At 41.6% G+C, this 18,540-nt stretch overlaps 1 protein-coding gene across 7 annotated transcripts in view; it reads left to right on the forward strand.

The window, feature by feature from the left end:
* The first annotated feature begins 1,171 nt into the window (after positions 1–1,171).
* nAChRalpha6 (nicotinic acetylcholine receptor alpha6) overlaps positions 1,172–18,540 on the forward strand; it is a 90,946-nt gene continuing 73,577 nt past the window's right edge. For 5 of the 7 annotated variants that reach the window (XM_070276764.1, XM_070276762.1, XM_070276760.1 and 2 more), the window contains exons 1-3: positions 1,172–1,680; positions 8,044–9,046; positions 15,199–16,163. In XM_070276764.1, coding sequence (XP_070132865.1) covers positions 16,097–16,163 — 67 coding nt within the window. In that variant the 5' untranslated portion in view covers positions 1,172–1,680; positions 8,044–9,046; positions 15,199–16,096. The remainder of the gene's footprint in view (positions 1,681–8,043; positions 9,047–15,198; positions 16,164–18,540) is intronic. The other 2 variants (XM_070276763.1, XM_043212662.2) reach the window with 2 other exon arrangements.

Below are 18,540 nucleotides of genomic sequence, written 5' to 3' on the forward strand. Positions count from 1 at the left end.
GAGAGGGGGGCGACGATTTTTTATAGTCCTGTATAAGCGGCACAGCTGTCGCTGTTTTTTGTTGCCAAAAATATTGGACAGCCATTAACTATAACCTTTTTCTTTGACACGAGTCCTTAAAGCTCCGAATCAGGCACTATTATCGCTTGTTAATTAATTAAGTTTTGCGATGCTGTTTAAAAATGGTAAATTCTTTTAAAACAGGTCGTTGGGGAAGATTTATTGTTAAAAGACACTTTATCTGATGCGAATATTAAACAAAAAAATCATATATCATTTTAATACTGTTTAAAATTATTGATATTATGGACAAAATTATGAATAAGGTCAAAAGTAAGGAATCTAGAGGTAAGGAAGGAAAGAAATCTAGGTAAGGTAATAAATCTAGAGGTAGCCATATCTAGAAGTCCTGAAAATAATCCTGCTAAGTAATTATTCTTTTTTTTTATGAAAATTAAGGTATGTATGAGTTCTTTAATACCAAAATTGATGATTAAGATCCTTAAGATTCCCATTTTTAATAAGTAACAGGGATAGTGTAGTTAGCAGGAAGAGTAGCAGGTATTGCTTTAGAGTTGGAGGATCTGGAATGGGTATCGAAAAAATATATAAAAAAATATCAAGTATATAAGATTAAGAAAAATAGATTTTTAATTTGAAGACAAATTTTAAAAATTAAAAAAATCTAAAATTAGTATAGTATCTATAAAAAAAAAATATCTAAAATGATCTATAGTTATTTTTTTGTAGGCCTAAATCATAAGAAATATCTCTTATCTAAGTATAGAATTTTAATATTTTATTCATTTCTGTCAATTATTTCTGGCAGTGCATCTTGTCGTGTCCAAGTCGATGTCCATTATTTTCGCAGGTATAGAGACATTGACCAGCGACGCCTGCCGTTGCCACTGATGCTGCTCCAGCTGCCCACGCTCACGTCGACGTCGCAGCTCGACTGTAAACATTCCAGGGCAGCTTTCACTCCGGCATTTTGAGTGAGTTTTGTGGGCCAGGACACTGGGCCAGATGGCTGACTCACTCAATTTGGGAGGGCGCTCGGATCCTGTCGGCTGGAAGCTGTTCGGCTCGTCGCCGCCTGGCCGTGTGGATGCTGCGTCGTGAACGGGCTCTGCTGCTGATGCTGCTGCTGCTGGTCCATGACCGTGTGAAAAGCTGCGTTGAGCGCATTAAGTCGTTAGGGTACAACCAGACAGGACGCACTTTCTCCGAGCTGCCGCGATTCGCCTGCCTTGGCGTGTGTGTACCGTTAGCTGTTCAGCTGTTTGTGCAGAGAGGAGGCGACCAGCGGGTAACCCCCTGAATCAACTCACCAAGCAGCCAACTAAATCTAAAAAAAATCGACAAAAAAAATAAACCGAAAAACTCCAATTCGAAAATAAACAAATAGGGGGGCGGCGAGTGCCAGTTAACTGAACTCCCCTTAACAGAATACTCTGATTGTGGCAGCTCCCGCGCGTACAAGTGTGTGTAAGTGTCTGTGCGTGTGTTTGTGTGTGTGGTGCGTATCCCGAACTTCAGCTCGAAGTGTGTTCAGAATCGAAAACAACATCAAAACCTGAAGAAAATAAATAAATATATTTGAAATAAAAATATCCAGAGAGGAAGAGAAATTCATTAAATTAAATATCCAATTAAAAATGTTTGCTTAAACGAACCAAGGTAAACATTCATTCTGAACCAAATTGTTGCTCTCTTCGCCTCCGAATTCACTTGCATTCCCCCCCCGCACCCCGATATCCTTTATCCTGTTTCTTGCTTCGTCCTTTTTTGGCTCCAAAAACCAATGCACTCGCTCTGGTGCAACAGCTTAAAAGTGTATTACGACTTTTCCCCACTCGACTCGACTCGATTTTCGTATAATTGTTGCGCCTGTTCAACATCCTGTGCCAGCTACCTCCATGTCCTGTGAGCAAATTAAAATTATTTTACTACCAGACTAGGAAACACAACAATCTGGGTGATATTCTGTTTCTTGGTTCAGCCTGATGTGAAAACAATTTCATTTGATTTGCGGTAAGCCATACAGAAAATTATTGAATTCGGTTTGTGATAAAATTGTGGAATGCATAAGGATCTGCAACGAATTGCCAAAAATCCTTTTGGCAGCCAACTGCAGCTTGGCTGTGTATTTGGCTTATAAACTGTTGCTTCTGACAGTTATCTTCACGAATCGAAGCAATTTTCTCGAAACTGGCAAGAGGGGAAATCCCAGGCGATTTCCCTTTTCTGCGCTGTTAGTTCCACTTCCTTGCACATTTTTTTTCGCTTTCGTAATCCTGGTTTTTGCCCTTTTACTTGAGCTCTGACTGATTGTTTTATTGGAATCGTAATCAGGACATCCATACATTTATTGGCGAAGCACTCTCTTGAAATCGGGAATTTATACGAGTGATGCGATAATTAAAATTTTAATTGTAACACAACTTCAATGGCGAATCCATTGTGCTGAGATTGTTGCCATGGCTGGGATTGCATACAAAATTGCAGTTTTGTGGTTTTGGGAGTGAAAAGTACCCTCCCTCGTGCAATTAACATTTAAGCATTTGCACTGCTATCAATCAGTTGGCCAAGACAAAGTTTTCTTTTAGCTGGGCTCCCTCTTGCCTCCTTATCATTCAATTTGGCCAAAAGGGAGGAAAACTTTTCTGCCAAACTAACAACTGGCCAAAAGCAGCAGCCACACATACAACAAAAATGGCCAAAAAGCGAAAAAAAAAAATGGAAAATGGAGAAAAAAAAAGCAACCAGGACGCGGCGTGTCTAAGTGGGCGTAAGTGGTCATGTACATGTGCGTCGGGGTGTGCGAGTGTGTGGCACTGTGTCTGTGGCACTGTGTGCCGTCGTGTTGAGTGGCAAGTTGTGTACACACGCAGATTTTTCATCAATCATTTTGCTTGACTACGCCTAGTTCTCATTTTAGGACTTGTAGTTTAAAAATTGGGCCGCAGCCCATCGATAGTTGGATGGGATGAGTGGGGACCGAAGGACATGAAAGCCCGGGAACATGAGACGACGGATGGAGCTCGAATGACACATCCCAAGCGGGGAAAACTGAACATCGGAGGGCTTTGGAGGCTTTAAGGCTGTTAAAGGTCTTGGAAAAGGGAGCTTATTAAGGACAAACAAATGGTAGATGGAAAATAAAAAATTTGGGGCCACTTTTTGGGGCCTAATCTGCATGTTCCAACAACATAGAATCGGAATATTGAATTTATTACCTCAACATTTGTATTTTGATTTATGTGTCCTGCTGGCGACTTTCAATTTATTTGTTTATTCACAAAGCAGGAATAATATTTCCACGAAAATGGCCATTATTTTATGATATTTTCCAAATTGAAATTATTGTGTTTAATCTTTAAAGTTAGTTTTTTTTTTAAATTATTTCTATTTTCGCTCTGTGGCTTCGGGTTAAATAAATATTTAGTTAAAGTTTGGGTTTCGTTTGTGAGTTTTGTTAGATGCCCACAGGCAATGGGTAAATATTAAAATTGTTTAATAGATTTATAAACAAAAAGGATATTAATAAAAAATGCACTTTAAATAATCAAGTTAGTTAAATAAAGAAATCTTTCACTCTTTTTTAATTGTTTTTTGAGAAAAGTTCAAGTGTTTAAGGAGTAATTATCCTTATCGAGTGGTTTTGAATGCGAAAAGTTATTCGCTTGCATGTGTGAGTATACCTTTATTCCACACACACACACGCACTCACCCATACGAGTACAAATATAAATTCGAATGGAGTTGTCGAAATCGCTCCACTTTGCGTGTGTATACACGTGGGTGGGTGTGCGTATGGGTGTGGGTGTTGGTGTGGGTGTGGGTGTCTATCTGTCTGCGAGAATCCAAAATCCCGAATACAACCCCCGTCATCAACCTGCAGCACAAAACACTTAAACCTAAACACGTTGTCTGTGTTTGTGTTGGTATTGTGTGTGTGTGTGTGTATTGGTGGGTCGTCCTGTTCGTCCTTTTTTGCTGGCGTCTACGCACAATATGTTTCGTCTTTAACCCAACCGAAAAGCTTCTCTGAAGACGAGAGCTTCAGCTCCACGGTGAAGTCCTTGCTCCTTGTCCGCCTTGGCTGCTTGTGGAAGTTTTAATGTGATTCCTTCGTATTAATTTCGACATCGTCATCGTTGCCCGCTACCACCACCCACTCGCACCACCCACTCTCTGGCCCGCTCTGTCATTTTCTATTTTTCTCCTTACGCACTTTTTATTGCCAGTCCTGCGTTTGCCTTCGTTTCTATTTTATTTTAACAACATCTTCGTCGCCAGCATGGAATTCTGTCGAGCTCGGCGCTTTCTCCCCGGCACTAACTTAACCGTTACCCAGTTCTCTCTCTCTCGTCCTTTGTCCTTGTGCATGTGTGAGTAAGGTCCTGTCTTCTTTTTATTTTTTTTTTTGTTTTCTGTGTTGCTTACACTTTTATGTTCATCATATGAAAGCGCGACTTTGTTGCACTAAACGTAAGTTGGAAGATTTACAACTTTTTTGGTTTAACACATGCAAAGGACTTGAAAGGACGAAACCGGGAGGGGCACAAGTAGGCACATCGGGTGCCGGGGGTGAAGGCCATGCTCAAAGTCTCACGGGAATCGCTGGGAAAAAAAAAGAATAGAAGCCATGTATATGAAGCCATGAGGGAATGCATAAAGTACCCACGCCACTACACCACACACCACCAGGATAACCTTTCTCGGCTCTGATCCTTAAAAGAAAAGTTACTATGCATAAAATGGAAAATTATCCCCATAAACTTTTCCGCTTTTCCTGCTTTGTTTTGCCTTTTTAATAACGTTGAAATGTGAGAAAGGAGCAATTAATAAACGTCGGAATTGTTGTGCGGTCAGCAAATAGTTTATGGAAGCCAGGCAAACACCTGGAGGTGTAAACCTGAAATTGTAACTGTATACACTCCAGAATGTGCCGAGGGAAATTAATTTTCACCTAGCCAAGTATCCTGGCATGTGCAATTTCATTTCAGAGCCAGAAGCCCCTTTAAAGTTTTAATTATAGCTATATTTTGTAGTTGAGTTCTGTATTCGCTTTGATTTCTAAATTGGAAAGTAAAGTGCAGATCTAAAAGTTGCAAGTTGCTAGCAGTGTCCAAGTTTCAATTGGCAAACAAAGGCGGAAAGTTTCTTAATTGCTCATTATCCTGGAATCAGGTTGCACGGCACTAACAACTGCACTTGCCGCAGCGCCAAAGCCGCAGGACTCGGTGCGCTTGGTTAACGGATTTTCATCATCATACGTTTTTACATCAAAAGCATTTCTAATCAGCAGGCAGGCATCCCCATCCCCATCCCCAACCCCGGCCCTGGGATGGAAAGCGCAAACAAGTTGCAAGTTTATTTCTCCCGACTGTGTTTTGCTCTTCGTCCTTTTTAGCCAGCTATTGTTTCGTTTGCGTATACACGAGGACCTCACATCCACGTGTTTTTTTGAAAAAAAAAGTCAGTCTGCATGTGTGTTTGTATGGGAATTGGAGCACATAACAACAACAACAACGACAAAAAAAAAAAATAGACAGAAACACAACACAGAAATAGAAATCATTTCAAATCATGCCCCACTCATAAAACACTTAAAGGACAATTTTGCTGTCACACACACACATACACACACACAGAGAAACGAAAGGGGGAAAGTTGGCAGTGCTGTTGCCGTGGTTTCTCTGCTTCTTGGCAGTCTGGGGTTAATTAAATAAATTCCTAAGCCACTTTTGCCCGAGCAGAGAAGCTTCATAAATTTTTGAACAAATGCTGCTGCCGAAAAAAAAAAAAGTACACGAATTGGTTATACATAAATATCAGAGTGTGTGTGTGTGTGCTGGTGCGGGTCCTGGTGCGGGTGCCTGGTGTGTTTGTCGGCCAGGGTTTTCAGCAAGCTTTCTCCCACAACAACAAAGGGTCCTCGGTACACAAGGCTCGCAACAATTGGCAGGACTCCGTTGGCTCCTTGCCTCTCCGCGGCCTGCTTGCTGCTCTTCCAGAAGTGTAAACAGAAGTCGAGTTTTGGCCGAGAGTCCTTTTCCTCTCTTTCGCTCAAACTCAGTTTGCGCCCAAAACTCACTCAAACTTTCCATCAATGGGCCCGATGAGTTCTGTGCCACTGATAACAGGCCTTACGCACACCAGACATAGACAGACACTCACACAGACACACAGGACACACAGATAGAGCTGTTTAAAAAGATGTCCTAGTCCAGAGATGGCGGGGTACGAAAAAAATACATCGAATCCTAGGAGTAACAGCGCGGAAAACGTTTGATAACGCCGCGCGCACAAAAGTATGCTACACAAAAGCACACTCGCTCCTGCTCCAGCTCCCTGGTCCTGCCATCTATCTGGAGAGCTTTGTGTCGGTGTGTGTGTGTGTGTATGAGTGTGTGGCAGTAAATAAGCAAAAGGCAAAGACGGAAATAAAAAGGGCAGCAAGTGGACAAGACAATGAAATTGTCATAAATAACAACGTTGTCTACCAACAACAGGGAAAAAAAGCATCAACAACAAACACAATAACACAACAGCAACAACAACAACAATCCGGACAGGATAACCAACAACAAAGGCCCAACTAGCTGAGTAACTGGAGTTGGTTGGTTTTTTTTTTTGTCATTTTTGGGTGTCTCTCGGTCAGTGGCTCAACTCTTTTTATCATTTTTAGCAGTTCCCCCGTCCCCAGGGTATTATTCGGGTAGATTAAGTTGATGGAAGTCGCCCTGAACGATTCGGAGCTTGGAGGTGAATTTTATGACAGGCAGTACAAGGAAAGTGGAGAAAGTAAAACGGTTAACTGGGATTACAGGTCAGTGTTGAGTTGAAAGACAAGGTAATTTATGAATCGGTTTAAAAAAAATGGACCATAAAGCATACATATATGGATCTATCTTTTTCTAAAACTTAAGATATCTAATTTCTCGACTATCTATAACTGATTGATTTATGGGAAAAGTATTAAAAGAAAACAAACTTTTAGTTAGAAACTCTCTCAAGGGACACTCCTTGTTCGAGTAGCTTCAGTTGAAACTCTTCGATATTCTTGCAATCGCCATTTTTTCAGCACTTTCCTGCCTCCGTTCTATCTCTTCAGTTGCTTTCCTTTCCGTTCTTTTCATTTCTTTTTTGTTCCTTAATATTTTTTCTTTTTTAGTTTGGCCTGTGCTCTCATAACGGATATTCGAAATGGCTGCTGTGGCGGCTTTAAGTGACTTTTGTCAAACTTTGGGCCGCTCAGCTATCCAAACACGAGTACTTATAGTTATCGATGGGGCAGGAGGAAGAGGTTTAAGGAGAAAGGGCTGGTGTCCAGATGTCCTGGGACAAGGAGCAAGGAGCAAGCGGGCTCCCGGAAGATACTCACATTAAACTAATGTTTAGTTGGCAGTCGCAACAGTTTTGCGAGTGTTGCGACCCTCGAAACTTTGACCGTAAATTTTGGCACGTGATGGGCGTCTGAAATGGTATGGTATGAGATGCCGTATGAATGGGAATGGTATGCTATGTAATATATATAAATATATATCTGGTATAAGGAAGTGGCTGGCCATGATTGGACTAGAGGGCGTGACTGAGACAATTGTTATTTCTTCAGTTCCGAATTGAATTTTTATGGCCTGTGACAGTTTGGAGTTGATGGGAATGGGAAAAGGCATTTAGAGTCATAATTTCTGCCATCCATTTAGCCTTCGCCATGCAACAGGCAATAGGGACATGTGTTTCTGGTTCACGCTATCAGCTATCGAGCCCAATGCTGATTAAGTTCCCCATTGTATTGGCCAACTGGAGGGGAAATCAATCAAATTTCGAGTCTGGGGCCCACAAGAGCGCGGGCATTGGCCCATCCGCAGATTGATGGACTCGATAGAGAAGTAAATGAAACAAAACTGCATCCGGACTCCCCCTCATAGCAAATATCAATAAACATTTAACTACGTAAATATTCACATCTCTATCTCTATCTCTTTCTCGTCTCTCTCTCTCTCTTCTATCTCTTTCCGCCCCGGCATACAGATAAAAAATCCAATTTAAATAAACGTTTTTTTTCGTTATACTCACCACATAAAGGCAACATGTAAATATTAAATAAAAAAAACACCAAATGCAAATATTAAACAAAAATCAATAAAAATACAATTAAAAAAAAAAGTTAAAAACGAAAGAAAACCCAAAACAAATAATAACAGAAACCACAAGAATAATGTGTTCGTTGAATTAAAATAAAGAAAAAATAAATATAAAAGAAAATGATGTTAAAGAAAAGCCTAAAGTAATGAATTTTGCTAAATCTAAATAGAAATCAAGCTCATTCGTATCTCTACTATCGCATCCATGTCTCTGCATCTGCACACGTATCTGCATCTGTATCTATATCTTTGCATCTGCTGAACGAATGAGAATAAGCAACAACATGCCAGCTAAATTCAAACTCAATACCCAGTATCAATTCATCAATCAGTCCAGTAAGCAACCAATCAAGCAATTCCATCATCAATTTGCAACTGCCATCAGCTCATCATCAACTGCAAGAGCAGCTACCACCACAACCAATACCAATACCACTGCAACAACAATCCTGACTAACTAAATGCCCGAAATTAAATGCACTCGCCTAAAGAATCCAAAATAAAATAGCTCTTAACCAGAGGCAGCACACCAGTATATCAATAACTATACTAAAAATTGCTTAATAATAAGAGGGGAAGGCAACAAACAGAGAGCTAACAATATTAAATCTTCCTGTTAATTATGGAACATTCATCAACATTTTTGTTGAGTTTGTTCCATTTGTTCCAAAACGAAAAGGTTGCCGACTGTTTGCAGCTTCAGTTACCACTACAACAACAACAACAACGACCATTAGACAACTCAACAACAACAACAATAGGCAAAACAACAACTAAATCAACCGAAAGACCAACAACAACATCAACAGCAGCATCAGCAGGAGGAGCAGTAGCAGGAGCAACATCAACTTCTACTACAACTTTCAGCTTCAACTCTACAACATTGCTGGGTAAGTGGAATTGGGGTAACAATTTCCGAGTGAAACGAAACGGAATGGAATGAAACTATAAATGCAGCGAATTAGCAAATGCAGAAATTTAATTTCCACACAATTTTCTGACTTGCTGTCCGGAGAGTCAGTCACTTCAAGCTCACCCAGATATGAATTTTGCCCAGTTTGCTCGAAAATTCTGAGGAATGTCTGGGTATTTAGCTAGATTCAAGGCCAATTGAGAATACTCTTGCCTTGAATGAGGATTTAAAATTAGAACTTAATCTTTATTAAAATATAATATTTATTGCAAGAGACTTGAGTAAAGATTATGATTTAATTTGTACTACCAGGCGTATACTTAATATTCAATGTCATGCAAAGAAGCAATTTCTAAAGATTTAAGTAGCCTTGGTTTAAACTTAGTATTTTTTCACTTAAATTTAAAGTCCAAATGAAATATTTAAGTAGTTATTATTTTTAGAAAAATTACGGGTTGAAAGCCAAGCGTCTAACAAGGCGTATACATAATATTCAATAGGCAAGGTATAGAAATAGGCGATTTATATAGTTTTAAGTAACTAATTTTTCAATTAAGTATATTTGAACTTTTTAATTTATATCCCCTTTTTATTTTTAGTAAAATTAGGGCTAAAGCTTAATAAGGATCTTCATAGCAGAGGCTTTCTTCACTAAATGTGACATACCAGGCGTATACTTAATATTCGTATAACTCTCTTGAACAAGCCATGTTTGTCCTTTCTTTGCTTATAAATTTCTATAAAAATAAATCATTTTTTAATCTAAAAACTTTAAATGGGATATTAAACTTAAAATTACTTTCCAACAACAAACCAAAAGAGTTCATTCATATGCCCGAGTTTGTAAATTTGTTAGGGCAAGTTGTCGAGCTGACGCGTCGGCCAGCCAGCAATCAAATAGTGTCGAGCTCAGCGAACTCGTTGCTTCTCACACAACAACAAAAAAAAGGGGAAAAAGGAAGGAAACTGGCTGGAAAATTTAAAATGACATCCAGGCAGCAAGGACGAAAAACTGAAAATCGTCGCCAGAACCAACGCCAACGCAATCGGAGTTGGAGAAATCGTAGTTGATGCTGACCATTCGTTGCTTGTTATGAATTTCATATTACACACGAAAATCCAATAAAAATCACCGAAAGCAATTTCGCATCAGAGGGTAGAGTTTGGTAGCACAGTTTGGGGCAACTGTACGGGAGGGTGGTGTGGCATAAAGACGTTTTTGAAATTTTTCTGACTAGCTGCAGCATTTTTACTGGCAATAGTTACTTTTGGCCATATTGCGATTGCCGCAATACATTTTGGGTAAACCGTAAAATGTGTTTTATTTACGTGTAGCATGTAACATGTAGCATGCAACATACAACATGGTTTTTTTTTCTCGTTAGAAGCGATGCGGAACACGATGAATTTTATAGTGTTTTGAAAAACTCGCTTTGCTAGCTTTTTTCGTTGTCATCCCGCAGAGTGGTGTCGCAGTGCAGCGGCCAAAAGTTGCTTAATTTGATTTAAATGCCAGGACATGGTGGATGCAGGAGCATGACCCGAGAATTGGCATTCGCTAGACAAAAAAAAAATGTAGATGAAACAAATTACGAATTGAAATGCACTGGCTCAGCACCAATTAAAAATTCAACGAGTTTTTCACTTAAATATTTACTGGAGTCGAGTGTGTGTTTTTTCCACAAGGGAATTCATTTTCAACGCTATAAGAGATAGAAATACAAAGTTCAGGAAGTTTCTATCAGAATGCATCAAGCATTGAAGCTGGGGAGTGGAATTTGGCGAAGGATTTTAAACAGAGTTTGACATTTCGGCTGAAATGTTCATTTCCCCAGTTGTCATCGACTTATAATAGCTTTTCCCAGCCGCCTCTCCTCGCCTCACCACCATTTGTTTGATGTGTTTTCCGTTTTCAGTCCAGAGTCCCAAGTCTATGGTCCTATGGTCCGAAGCTCTCGATGGATGGATATCTGTGGACAGTCTCCTTTGAATTCCAGTTGGTTTATTTCATTGCAGCCCAACTGTCGTATGCAAATCTGCTTTGCTGATTAAACCTAAATAATGTTGCCTCAGTGTGCAGTGCAGTGGCTCCTTTTCCTTGGCTCCTCTCGCCAGATCCGGATCTACATCCGCTGATACATGTCTTTGTCTTGTCGGTTGCCTTAAAAGATGGGCTGTACCCTATCCCATCTTGGCTCAAAGTTGAGCAACTTTGCAATGGACTTTGGGAAGCGAGCAAATAAGTCCTGGCAAGCGGATCAGGAATGTATATTTACATTCAAGGCTCCTTTGCTGCAGCAGTACAGCGCCATTGAACGCAGTTTGGATTAGTTCACAGAATTATTGTTTATTAAATTCTATCCAATAGCTTTCTGAGGCAGAGCATCCGCCCATCGTTGTAGTTCACCCAGTCTCCTTCTGGCTTTTCTCCTTCCGCTTTCCTGCTCCTGGAGTCTCCTTTACCAGCTCCTGATGCTTCTTAGTTTTTTCCTCGTTTTTCTTCCTGCTAAATCTGAGACAATTTCCAACTTATAAGAGGCCGCCTCCATTTGTATAATAACACAAGGTCCTGCATCCTGCAGCAGCCTCAGCAACAGCTTCCGCTCCCAGTGTCCTGGCCACTTGTTGTTGCCCTCACAAACCCACATACATACACAGCAAAACACAGACTCAGACACAGACACTGGCATACTATCACATTCGCATACAGCCTTTTCTTTTTTTTGCTTTGCATTGCAGGTTGCCTTTGGTGTATTTCCTTTTAGCCTGTCTGCTGCACGTAGTACAACATTTCCAATTTAATTTCTGTCTCAGCCACCAACCACCCAGCCCGTTCTTTGCATCCCTTTTCCCACGGCCCCCTCTGGGTGGGTGTCCTGGCCCAGTTGCTGGGTGTTGTGCTCTTCTGGCCGTGGCCATTGTCTTTGTCTTTGTTTGCTGTGCCATTTCCTTTTTGCGCCATGAAATTAACTCGCCTGCATATCCTTTCCCTATCCTTCCTGCTCTCCGGCATCCAGAAGGGTCTGGGGCTGCAATAGATTATCGTTGAATATTTTTGGTCGCCATTTTAATTAAACTGCGCCAATGGCTGCGAAATTGTTTATAATGTCAGCATCGTCATCCAATCCATCCTGTCTCCCGCAACTTCTCATCAAAATCGTTGTCGTCCTCATCCTCATCCGCTTCCATATCACAATCGACAGCATCATTATCGATGCCATGTCTGACCCAGTTGGCGGGCAACAGGCTGCTGGCGATGAGTTCGAAGGTCATGGGAGTTATATATCGTTGGAATTTTGGAAATTTGGATATTTTACTATGAAAATGCTCAGAATTAGGGTTCATAATTAATTTAATACTATTAAAATTAAGAATTTTCTATATATTTATAGCCACTTTTGTAGCCACCTCACGAATCCATCCTTAGTGAGGAGTACAATAAATAAGCTTCCTTCGTTCGTTTCCTCTGCAGTTCCTTGCTCTTCAGTTCTACTTTTAGTATTTCCCTTGTTGTTGTTTTGTACTGTTTTTGTTGTTGTTGTTGTTGTAATTACATAGCACTTGTTGTTTTGGCTTTGTACTAACAAAAGCCTTGACTTCGCCCCAATCCACCACCAATCCAGAAACCACCAACAACTGAGCTCTCAAAGGACGAAGAGCCAGCCACCAATAACCTCACTCGTCAGCCGGCGCACAAAAGTATGCAACCGAACGAGAGTATTTTGCCAAAATGACTTTTGACGTTCCTTCAATGGCAATATTTGCCATCGTGTGTGTGGGCTGGCTGCCTGGCAGGATGGCATACACAGCTTGTATGTTTATCGCAATGTTGGCTGTTGAATGAATGAAGAAATGAATGAATGGTGGAGTGCAGGAGTGCAGGCCAAAGGCCAAAAAGCGAACCGAGGTGCCTGAGTGCGTCTGTCATTCTGGCAGTCTGTCACTCAGCGTTTTAATATCGAAAACACTCTAAATTCCATGGCTGAAAGCTCATTTAACATGCAGTTTTACTTTGATTGGCTTTTGAGTCGCACTTAGTCGGTTGATTAGCCAGAGCGCCAAATAGAAGCAATTAGTGATCCTGATACTATAACAAAAGCAGGGCTTTAAAAGAGCTTCATATATAATTTAAGATCGTTTCTTTTTGAACCAACTAAGCCGCTAAGTGGATTCCCTTGAGCATAATTTGCAGCTAAAGCAAATTTGTGCAACGATTTGCAGTCTACACCGGGGTGTAGCACATCCAGTGTGTATGTGCCACCAAAGGGTTCAATTATGAACCGACGACCGCAAAAAGTTGAAACCTCAAAGCGGATACTTGGGCCACTTGTGCCGCACTGGGGGCCGCAGGTAATTTGAGGCTGAAAAATGCATCCAACAGATGTGCGAGGGAGGCCATGACTAAAGCCGCAGATCCTTTGTGGGTGGCAACTTTTTTCCCTATTTTTTTTTTTGTCGCGCCTAAGCGGTTGCAACTTTATGGGGAAAATGAAGTGGATAGTCCTTGGGTCACATGGCAAAGGGGATGGAGACTCTTACTCTTTCAATTTCAAGGCTCATTGTGTACGACGGCTGCCTCTCATCATTGGCGAAGCATTAAATTGACTTTGAAACTTTTTACCTGCCAGCTTTGTGCCAAAAAACCAGTGCCAGCTAGGAACGAACTGAAACTAAACTTGAAATTAATTAACCGCGACAAGGGCACGGGGGCATACCACGACCCTCTAGCACCAAAACCTGGCCCCACTGAAACCACTTTCTCCACTTGGGTCTGGGTTTTCACCATTTTTGGGATACACACGCACCCCAACATAACTCATAAAACCTCTAATTACACAAACAGCTGACGCAGCCATAGACAAAGGATTCCAACCAGGATAGAGAAGGATAGAAAGACAGAGAGGGGCAATACTCCCCTTGGGGCGTGGCAAGAAAGTGGCTCGTTTTCTTGACTCCACCACCAGGGGGAATCAAATAAGTTGAATATTTTAATTTTCCATCATAATTAATGCCCTTTCAACCTTCTATCCCCGGACTTAGTTTATCCCAGATGATGTGGTTGCTCTACCTCGTCTCTTTCGCACTCGATAGTGCGCTCTCTTTCACGTTCTCCCTCTGCGGCCATCGAGCACGTGTAAATTATTGTGGCTTTCTGCGGCACTGATGGCCGGCGCCTGAAAGCATGCTACGATGTCTGCATCCAGTAGTTGGCAGGACGAAAGGTTGTACTCTTTTTGGAGGTCCTTGTGTAACAGGTGATAGGAAGAAGTTAATTAAAAGCTTAAGGATAATATTTTAAGCTTGGTTTAATTAGAAACTAGTTATATTATCTTTTTCCTAAAATATCCTTTTCTTTAAAGGATATCTCAAGTCTATAGACTTTTCCTACTGTTGTTTTGTGAAATCGCGCTTCGCAGCTCATGCCATGCCGCACGCCACACGCCACTCGCAGCCTCGATGCCGCCGCCGCATGTATTTCAATTACTGCATTTCTCGGCCCAGTAGTCAGCCCCGCCTCTTCAGACGCCTCGCCACCCATGGCCCGCCCCTTTCCGCGACGCCACTGTTTTAATTTGCGCCTCGCCTGCTTTTGTTATTTTTTCGCCATCGGTTTTGGTTTTTTTTTTTGTGCCCAGGACCCATCTCCTGCTCCTGCTCCAGCTCCTGCTCCTGGTCCTGCGTTTTTGTTCGCCTCTCGTTTTTACGCAAATTCATTGTTTTAATTTACTCAAGTTTGTTGACCGAAAACAAAAACTAATCAATGGCTAGGGTTTCTGGATGGTGGCCTTTAAGGTGGCGACACAGCTGCATCACTTCTCATCCCTGGCATATTGGGGTTAACATTATACATTTTTATTTTTAATTAAACATAAGCTAACTTACCTTTTTTTTCTGTATCATATTTCCGGGTCTTTGATTTGGTTTTCGTCCTGTCTGTTTTTGTGGTATTTTGCTTTGCGGCTGCCAGTTCCCCAAGTCCTGGCTGGGGATTCCAAATGAAAGGAGTAAACTGTAAAAAGATTCCGGGTGTAAAGTGACCTCAAAGCGAAGTAGATTATAGACTGGGGATCTAATGAAAAATTCCCTTAATGACTCTATTAAATAATACTATTTTTTTTTCTCTTTCAGCAAAGAACTTACAACTGAAGAATACAACGATTCCAAGCAGTAGCAAAATAATGATCACTATCATCTAAAAATCAGAAACAACAACTGATACCTAAGGTTTCTCAAGCTTTGAAAATAAATAATTCAAACCGAAAAAAAAAAATAAATAAAGAAGCAAATAAAAGAAAAAAGTGCAAATTATGTAAATTATAGAAAAAAAAGGAAAAAAGAGAAGCCCCAAAAGCAAACGAAAGAGAATTAGTCAAATAGAATCGAGGAAAGAAACTCCAGAAGGAACGAAAAAAAAGGAGAATCTGTGACCAGGAAAACCGGAAATTAAATCTGCAACGCACCCCCAAAGTGGAAGAGGAAGCAGCAGAACCAGGACCACAGCACAACCACAACCGCAGGAAAATCCGAGGGCAGCGCGCTGGGGGAACACGCGTGCCAAATATTTGCTCAAAAATAGCAGAATAAAATAATAATCAAAGGCGCGGTAGCGCCTCAGAAAAGCGCAGAGAGTAAAGAATTAAGAGGTTCCCGCCCGGTTTCCCCAGATATTGGCAAGCATATAGTTTAAGCATCCAACGAAGGACGAGCAGCTGAGCAGCCAAGGACACCCCGAACCCGAAGGCATTGTTGACACTCGCAGCTTACGCTTCGCTGACCTCTGACCCAATCATCGCTTTGTCTCGGTATTTTGTGCTAATCATCGTTACTTTGAAATCCCGACCAGGAGCACTGGCCCACTATTTAGCCAAGGTGACAAGGCAAGGATTGTCAACCACTTTGGAAGAGCAGCAGCAGCACAGCACCACCCACAAGTCAGCCAGCTTTGTGAGGAGGCGAGGAGGTGGGCGCAGGAGGGGCGGGGCAGCCATTCAACCCGAGAGCCACGCGAAACAAACAAGCCAAGGACATGGACTCCCCGCTGCCAGCGTCGCTGTCGCTGTTTGTCCTGTTGATCTTTCTGGCGATAATTAAAGGTGAGTGCCCACGACAACTATTCTCAGAGCTCACACCCTTGTTTAACTTTCATCACCGCCCTCACCTTGGCCAACAAGGACCCTGTTTTTTGAGGCCCCGATTTGCTTAGGTTGCCACTAATTAAATAATTGTAAATATTCCAGTACAGAATAGAGTTTTGGAAGAGTGAGGGGAAAAATCCACGAGGTTATTACTTATTATTCCCTTGCAGTGATTTCCTGAAAGGAGAATCAATATAGAAATCGTTTAAGGTACTCCGCTTGAGAATCGGATGAGAATTGCGGAAGATATAGCCATCCCACTGGGCCCTATAGGCGAAAAACCCATTTTCAAGGGAAAACCCCATTTCAAGGTATCCCATGACGAAAAATGGGCAAAAAATCTTAAAAATATTTCGTCTCAGGATTTTGATGCAGAACGGTGGAGAATCGATCTAGAAATCGTTTAAGGTACTCCACTTGAAAATCGGATGAGAATAGGGGAAGTTATAGCCATCCCACTGGGCCCTATAGGCGAAAAACCCATTTTCAAGGGAAAACCCCATTTCAAGGGATCCCATCAGGAAAAATTGACGAAAAATCTAAAAAATATTTCGTCTCAGGATTTTGATGCAGAATGGTGGAGAATCGATCTAGAAATCGTTTAAGGTACTCCGCTTGAGAATCGGATGAGAATTGCGGAAGATATTGCCATCCCACTGGGCCCTATAGGGAAAAACCCATTTTCAAGGGAAAACACCATTTCAAGGGATCCTATTACGAAAAATGGACGAAAAATCTAAAAAATATTTTGTATCAGGATTTTGATGCTGAATGGTGGAGAATCGATCTAGAAATCGTTTAAGGTACTCCGCTTAAAAATCGGATTATGAGGGGGGAAGATATAGCCATCACTGAGGGCCATATAAAGCACTATTTCCTATAGCTGCCATATAACTGAACTATCGGAAATGACCCTCCTCTTGTTTTTTAATAAAATCATAAAGACATAAAGATATCATAAAATCATAGAGATATGTATCTATGTACCTGTTTGCCTGGCTTTGACTTTTCTCAAGAAAAGAGCTTCACTTGCCATATAAAGGACAAACAATTGAGATACACCAACTCCAAACCCTATTTGTTGAACGCCTCCCACCTTGCCGCAGACTAACAATTGCGTTAACAAGTGCTCGAGCGCTTCCGACTTTCGCTGAGAGCAGCAGAAACTCGAACAAATCCCACTTATGTCGCACTATCAATTTCAAATACGAAATCCCTTCCACTGGCTGGAAGCCTCAACTCCAGCTTCATCCCGAAACCACTTTCCACCTGCCACCGCGCATAAATCTTGCGGCAAGGTGACACTGCCTGGCCTTGCAGCCCTAGCCCATCCTTGCAGCCATCCAGCCGACACATTATTCAATTCCGCATCCGATTTTTCAATTTCCTTGCGAGCGTTTTCACGGCGCTTTAAGCAGGCTAAGAAAATGTAAAAGTAAAAGCCAAACCTCTTTCCACACAAACAAGGATGTGTTATCCTTCTATATCTATGTGTTATATGCAATTGTGTGTGTGGGTGTGTGCGGGAAATTCCCAGGCAGCAGCCCATAAATTCACATGGAGATCGCCCTGAGCCAAACTTGGCCATATTTTTAGTTTTCACTGCTCGCTGAGTTCCGCAATTGCCAGAAAAGCGGGAAAAAGTTGAAAAACAAAGACGTCGAATGGAGACAGTCGAGGGAGTGGGGGCGGGACGGAGCTCCTGGGGAGTCGTGGGAGGTACACAGCAATGAGACAAATATTCACGTAAAACAGAAAAAAAAATAGAATTGTCATGCGGAGCAGTCCCCAGGAGGCCGCACTTCAAATCCAGCCACCGTCTCTCTTCCCTGGAGTGACTCGAGGACTCGCAGAAAAATTCACATGCCCCAAAGGTGGCAGCAGGGCAGGGGAAAGGAGGTGCGACAGTAAAGGGAAAACAACAATGCCCCCAAAACGTTATACACAATATCTGTCTTTTTTAAGTTGCATCGAGAGTTGAGAAGTTCCGTGGCACTATTTTTTTTCCCATTTTTTTTTCTTTCCACTTTTTACGGCGCTCTGGTCCGATGAAGTCTCATGTGCCCCAATGTTGACAAAAATAACAAGCCACGGGTCGGGGCGGCGCGATTCAACTCAATTCACTTTGTTTGCTTCAAGTGTTGCCACTGCCACGGCGGGTACTCGATGCCCCAAATGAAGATTGCATTGAGAGTGCAGGATATCCGCGAAGGATATATCAGAGACTATTCTTCAAAATGAAGTCTATCAGGGGAACTCCAATACGAGTTACATGAAGGCTTACTTAATGGGTAGAGTAGGTTGGATATTCCTTAAATTAATGGTTCTTTTAATT

Source organism: Drosophila bipectinata, chromosome 2L, assembly GCF_030179905.1.
Source record: "Drosophila bipectinata strain 14024-0381.07 chromosome 2L, DbipHiC1v2, whole genome shotgun sequence".
Taxonomy (NCBI): domain Eukaryota; kingdom Metazoa; phylum Arthropoda; class Insecta; order Diptera; family Drosophilidae; genus Drosophila; species Drosophila bipectinata.